At 38.2% G+C, this 6,972-nt stretch overlaps 1 protein-coding gene across 1 annotated transcript; it reads right to left on the reverse strand.

Annotated features, from left to right (window-relative positions):
- Window positions 1–291: 291 nt before the first annotated feature.
- Window positions 292–5,178, reverse strand: LOC147327095 (myelin and lymphocyte protein-like). The gene is made up of 4 exons (XM_086294707.1): window positions 4,905–5,178; window positions 3,720–3,887; window positions 2,653–2,796; window positions 292–1,478 (listed from the first exon to the last, which is right to left on the reverse strand). Exons 1-4 carry the CDS (start codon window positions 4,992–4,994, stop codon window positions 1,404–1,406), a joined length of 477 nt encoding a protein of 158 aa, XP_086150833.1. The 5' UTR covers window positions 4,995–5,178; the 3' UTR covers window positions 292–1,403.
- Between the last annotated feature and the right edge of the window lie 1,794 nt (window positions 5,179–6,972).

Consider the following 6,972-nt stretch of genomic DNA (forward strand, 5'->3'; position numbering starts at 1 on the left):
AGCTCAAAGTTGGTGATGTAATGGATACTGTTTCTATATACCACATATTCACACTGCATGAACTGCATTATGTTCAAAAAATCTGTTCACAAACTGATACAAAAACAAGTGCTCAAAATCACCTTTTGTGTGTGTCACAGCAGACTTGGTCTGGACTCCTTGGCATAAAATTTGTAAGCACTCAACACGTAGCATAACTATTCAACAAACCACAATCTCTGTCTGAATGTATTGTATTCACCTTACAAAATCTGGTAATATAGCATACAGAAACACTTCACATATTTCATGTATTTCATGAAAAAACCCCAAATTTATTTAATTTCAAAGAAAGTGTGAATAAACCTACAAAAATATAAATGTTTCCCCACCCGCTCCTTTCTTTAGTCAGCTGAGAGCAGAACAATAATATTAATCGAAAGGTTTTCATTAAAGGACAAAGTTATCCAAATAATAATGATGAGAAGAAAAGGAGTAAAGGACCCATGGGAACCTGAAATTAATCACTGATAAATTAATTATCACATTAATTTAAACTAAATATGTCAAATATTATTTTCATGGAGTGTAGCAGAATGATCATTCAAGTGATGAGTTCACTCCTCGCCAAATGATATCAAGTGTTCTGATATCAGCAAATAAAAGTGACGCTAAGCTTGTCTCTCTAGTCCCTCAGTCTTTCTAAGTAAGCTGGCTTGCTCAGTTTTGCAGGGCAATGATAAATCTTTTTATGTCTGGCTATACAATCATTCTGTTCCTATCCTGGTTATTCTTTATTTTGGCGCTCTGACATTTCTATATAATGAGAGCTTGAGTAGTGATTGTGAACGCTTTGGGGTCCTTAGGGACTAAGTAAAGCGCTATACAAATACAGGCCATTTACCATTTACCAAAACAGCCACAACATTAAAACTACTGACATATACGTAGCATTGATTATTTTACTACAAAGCAGGGTTTTATTGGAACACTTTGTCAACTTAAAAATGTTTGCAAAATGAGAACTATTTAAAATGGCAAATGAAATCTGAAACTAATCTAAGGTGTTAATCTCAGACCCCATTATTCCTGGGATAAGGAGTGCAAAGGATCCACCTTTCGCATTCCAGTGCTTGGCATCCCAGCACATTCACAAATATCCAGTTCCTACACACTGTGTGGCCCCTGGTTTTAATCTTGTGGCTGTAAGTAGTGATACTGTGGAATGGTATTCTGGAAGTTAACAGTAGACATGAGGCAGTGTGAGGCACAGTGAGACCCAGATCGTCTTTCATTTAGCAGAGGGAAACGCCAGATCAGTAACTTGACAGTCTCCATCACCAAACCCCCGTCATATCAGCATTTCCGTATGTACAAAATGAAATTCAGTTCTGCTCATGAGGTTTATAGGGAGAAAGCAGCTTCTAGAAAGATTTCCATCGGATGGCAGACAGGATTGTGTGGACGAAGTAGAGAAGAGTGGCTACATATGAGAAAACCTGCAAAGACAGAGAACATCAGGAGGTCATCAACACCTTAAATGATCTTTGAACCACTGAAACTTAAAGCCTTAAAAAAATCCAAACCAACACAGTATCAGATTTTAAGCAATGTTAACAGCAACATATAACATTTCCTCCAGGCATTACTGAAGCTAAATTGTTCATAATATCCATCTTTGATTAGAAGTCATTTGTTGAGAGTAAATCTTGTATGATAGAGCTAAATGTTAAAGCAGATCTGCTGCTGCTGCTGCTGCAATGAAATATTTGCCCTGGAGAAAGAGGTTTTAGAATAGTCTCCACTTCACCACCTTGAGTGCACTAAAAGTTTATTCTTAAGTAGTTTCATATTTTAAAAAATAGGCTGGCTTCAGTTTCAAAGCCGTTGTTTGACAATGTGCCAAACACTCTCTTTTTTGTTGAGACTTAACATCTAGATTAAAACCACTTTAGCCTAGCTTAGTATAAAGACAAAAAACAAGTTAATTAACAAGAAATAATAGAATATAATGACTACAAAGACATAGAACATTAATGCAAATAGACACAAAACAATTACAAATGGATAGAAAACCACTAGCGACAAAAATGTCTACTAAGCGAGTCGATACTTACACAGCAGAAGACTGCAGAAGTAAAGCAGGTGAGATTTCAAAGTTATTTTAGTATTTTGGAATCATTTTACTAGGTAATGATAGCCTCCTATGTTTTTTTTTAAGTTAGGGCTATGGAGTTGATCAAATATTACATCCACGACAGACAGAAATTCATGAAGATCTGTGCAAATATTCTACTGACTTGATTTCTTCTGATTCTTCCTATTTTTTCTTATTAAAAGATCCAAAGAAAACAACTAATCAGAACATGATCTAAAATAGGTTAAATACCTCAAAACAAAAACGGAACATCTACAAAGTAAAGTAAAAAAACCAGTACATTTAAAGTAAAATTAAAAATGATGCCTGAAAGAATTAATGCAATAAAAACTATTTGGTATTTTTATGTTTGCCTCACTGAAATACGACTACCTCTTGTATCACTATTTCAACTCACTGAGAGCCAACTCTGAAAGAAAACTGCAACCAGTGTGTAATTCTCTGTGGGCTTTATTTCATTAGCTTTATAATCATTAATTTCTTTGTGTCACCCAAGTAACAACAGCCTGACTCACCACTGCAGAGACGTCCAACTTGTAGTTGCGTTGTCCTGTAGTTGTGTTGTTGCTCTGTTTTCCGCTCAGATCCAGCGTCACTTTGGCCAACGCCACTGAAGCACTGAGGTAGAAGAATGCAGCAATGCCATGATACAAAAAGTCCTGACAGAGTAGGAAGAAAAAGAGCGAGACATTGTTATGTGGTGATGTCTTCAAAGTGGTGACTGCCTGCATTGGCATAGAGTCAAAACACACATATAGTTGCAAAATCCTGTCAAACACTGGCATGTAAAGCTATTGTGTTGTGTGTGTTTGCATCAAAAAACTTGTTTTGTAGCTGCAAATTCTTAAATATCAGGTGTCAGAGCACCACGGAAAGCAACCGAAGAAGATTGTCAAAGCAATCTTGCACTGATGCTTGTCATTTAACCACGGCAGAAGAAAAGTTCAGAACAATGATATATAATGGACACAAGCTCAAGAAGGAAAAGTAAAGTGGCTTAAATTGTAACATTTAATTGTGGTTTATATAAAATTATATGTACTATATGTATATTATATAGAATTATAAGGAAGGGTGCGTTTTCCTTAAAACTCTGCCAAAATCTCTGTTTCCTGTCTCTTTTTTACCTCTAAAGTGAGGCATGTGTCAGGGTTGATGATGAAGGTAGATGCTGTATATCTACCATCATTTAACTGCATCTATTTGCAATTAGAACGATCCGTGTTTCTCTGAAGCAACCATATTAATATTGTTCGCTGTATTATACTACAGTTTATAACAGACAAAACAACGAGGTAGGACTTCAAGCTGGTCAATTTCTATTGCGTATAAGTTGGATCCTCTATCTGCCAGGGGTACTTCCTGCTACTGGAGTCAAGACAGGTATGATAGAGCTACATAAGCAGGAATGAAACACACTTTAAGTCAGTTTTATTTATATAGCACCAAATCAAGAACAATAGCCTCAAGATGCTTTATAACTACTTTTATAACAAAAATAGAGATAAAAGTTCAACAATCAGACAGCTGCCAAGCAGCAAGGACAAGTAAGTGTGTGCGATATGATTTGTGGAGGACTTACTGCTGCTGCCCAGCTGGCTTTATTATGATGTCTCCCACAGGCGAACACCACCATCCAGATAAAAGTCATCACAAAGCAGAAGACAGAGACAAACATGACCCAGCCCTGAGGATTTTCTGGCACTACCAGTGTGCATGCCACCAAGATCCACACCAGACCACCAAAAACCTGCAACAACATGTATACATCATGTACACATGAGAAGAGCTGGAACATGTGAAAAATCTCCACACGGGCTTAGAAGCCCCTAAATGACAGCCTCAGTTAGATCTGGGACGATCATAAAGCTTTAGTTTAAGGAAATTATATGTTTCCACAACGTGTGTTGCAGTTATTTGTAGAACCTGTACTTCTACTTGAGCATGCAGCACAGGCGTGACTGCCTTCGTTTACTCTACACCTTTAATGATTGACAGACTGCATTATTCAGGGAGCCTGACCCTCCTCCACCGTATGTCATCACTGTCTGAACTCCACCTGTTCACACACATTCATGTGAAAACACCTGCGACATTCCTCCACTGCTGACATTTTCTTAAGCTAAACGTGGCTTATGAAAACATTTTTTCTTTTCATATCTGTTTTCCTCCACTGCACAGAGTCATCATAGGAATCCAACCTGCTCGGTCTGTCCTCCGCCTATTGTGATGTTTGGCTCATGACATATTCACTGGAATATAATTAATTGTAATATTGCTCATGTAGGAAGATTATCCTACTCCTAACACACCCACATCATTAACCCTCAGTCAGCATCCTATAAACTTCAGTTATCAGTAGGGTGAAGCCAACTTAAAATTAGGCACAGGAGAGCACAAAAACGTTTGGAACCACGTTCTCTGCAAAGTGGCTGTAAATCAGCTCCTCTTACTACTGCTGTGAAGAGAAAGTGAGAAGTTTAACCTTATTTGTAACTTACTTTTACACTATACCTACTATATAAATATATTTTGAACCACAGGTTAACCAGAAATGAAACAATTTTGTCCTTCTGTTTCAGAAAACAAAAACCGTCACTGAAATAAAAAGTAGAAAATGGTTAAAAGTTATTTTCTTTCTTTTCTTTTTTTTAAATTATTTTTTAAGGGCTTTCCATCTGAACATCTCTGGATAAGAAAGTTTCTGCATGTTTTGTGAGTAAAAACTGTGTGACAGAGAAAAGTTCCTACAATCGCCGTTTCTTACCAGTTCTGGGAGGTACAGGATGTCGGGGAGGGTGGCACATATTCCGACCCCGCTGGGAAGGTTTGCCATAGTCCTAGTGTTGGAGGCCATCCTGCTGCTGCTGCTGCTGCTGCTGCTGCTGTTAGACTAAATCGGATTCAAACCCGCTACGGTTGAAAAGCAGGTGGAGCAGGCTGCAAAAAAAACGGAATCTCCATCAGCACAGTGCAGACACGCCCGGTAATTGGGGCGTAGTCAGAGCGAATTTAACGAATATGGAGATGCCTTTGATGGATCATCAGTGCGGGACAGACGGCAGTGTTTGGACACTGGCTCATTTATCACCATGACAACGGGCAGCAGCTCCGCTTTCAAGAACATCAAATAACAAAAAACTCAAGAGCGACAATAGCAATAGCTCTGCTGGACTTTTTATTTATTTACATTTTCCTCTTCAAATTTTTTTTTTTTGACGCAAATTCAGTTCCAGAACGTCATAAACTTGGCAGAAGGATGCATGAGCGTCTCTTAACAGTTAATAAAGGAGTACTTCACTTCCCCGTCATTCTCAGAATACGTTTGCTTCAGATTGTTGATTTTAGCATGTGCACCACGCGTGCAGACCTAGGCAACAACTAGGTGGGACAAAATATTTGGGCCACATTTAAATTTGTGAGTGCAGGGCTCGATTTGGCAGAGTAATGCAGAGGTCTCCAGCAGCAGTTTGCATGAATGGAAATAAAGACATATGAAGACATTTTTTATGTGCTGCCAGCTGAACTCAGTTCCGTTTGTGAGCTTGCAGCTTTTCACACTACCCACTGTAAACAACAGTTCCATGGAAACGTAAAGGTGGCAAGCTTGGTCATTTGGGTAAGTGAGCTGTTGCGCAAACACCTCTGATAATTGACGTGGTGGATCCGGTTTCCTGCACCTGTCACACTATCTAACCTACTCCTGGTGGAGACAACACTCTTCGTAAGTAAAGCCAAGAAACCCAAGAAAAGAAACAACAACAACAACAAAACAAACAATAATTGGTCAAGCAGAAACCGAAATTCTTTAATGATTCTCCAAATGAAGTTCCTTGTACTTGTAGTCACCGTGACAGAACCTTGCAGCTGTTCCTGATTCTATAAAATTGCAATACAGGTCAAAGCATTTTGAAATAATTTGTTGGCAGAAAGAGAACAATTAAAATTAAGCCAGGAAACACAACCTTCTATATAGTTCATAGTGTAATACCAAGCATTCTGTTGCAGTGAAAGGCTTTCACTAACCCATATATATCATTCCATCTTAAATCAACTTAACACTTAACACTGATATGCATAAAAAATGTTAAAAACATGAATAATGGATTGGATTTATATAGCGCTTTTCAAGGAACCCAAAGCGCTTTACAATGCCACTATTCATTCACTCTCACATTCACACACTGGTGGAGGCAAGCTATGGTTGTAGCCATAGCTGCCCTGGGGCAGACTGACAGAGGCGAGGCTGCCATATCGCACCATCGGCCCCTCTGGCCAACACCAGTAGGCGGTAGGTGAAGTGTCTTGTCCAAGGACACAACGACCAGGACAGAGAGCCCGGGGATCGAACTGGCGAGCTTCCGGTCACAGATACGCTTCCCAACCCCCTGAGCCACAGTCGCCCATTTATATATCAAGTTTTTAAATTTTTCAATATATATATATATATATATATATATATTTGAAATATATGAATAATAATATATGGAAAAAAGTCCCATATTTGAGCACTAATAAAACACTTCAAATTTGAAAAGTGGCTAGTGACTAGTTTCTGAAGGTATGTCAGAATCAGAATAGCTTTATTGTCCCTGTAACGAGTACAATGAAATTAGGTGCTGTCCCTGTGGTACTGAGAAGAACAAAAACAAATATGAAAAGGAAAGGAAGAGAGAATCTATAAAAGGATATTTAAGAAGGTAAAGAATATATACTAATACAAAAAAATTTAAATAAAGTATATTAGTCACACAAAAAAGCTGCACCTAATGCCCGGGATTGTAATAAGGAGTTAGGTGGTATTTAATATTCTATAACACAAAGTTTTCCATGGT

The sequence above is a fragment of the Aulonocara sp. 'chitande type north' Nkhata Bay genome, linkage group LG6, assembly GCF_057382095.1.
Source record: "Aulonocara sp. 'chitande type north' Nkhata Bay isolate Kocher_YH1m ecotype deep benthic linkage group LG6, A_spYH_male_GT1.1, whole genome shotgun sequence".
Lineage (NCBI taxonomy): Eukaryota > Metazoa > Chordata > Actinopteri > Cichliformes > Cichlidae > Aulonocara > Aulonocara sp. 'chitande type north' Nkhata Bay.

Bases quoted from the DNA above. Each gene is read 5' to 3' on its own strand.
- LOC147327095 (XM_086294707.1), bottom strand. From the start codon at position 4,994: ATGGCCTCCAACACTAGGACTATGGCAAACCTTCCCAGCGGGGTCGGA. The intron at 3,888-4,904 runs GTAAGAAACGGC...ATGTTGTTGCAG, and splicing joins TCCTGTACCTCCCAGAACTG to GTTTTTGGTGGTCTGGTGTG. The intron at 1,479-2,652 runs GTGAGTCAGGCT...CTGTCTTTGCAG, and splicing joins AGTTGGACGTCTCTGCAGTG to GTTTTCTCATATGTAGCCAC.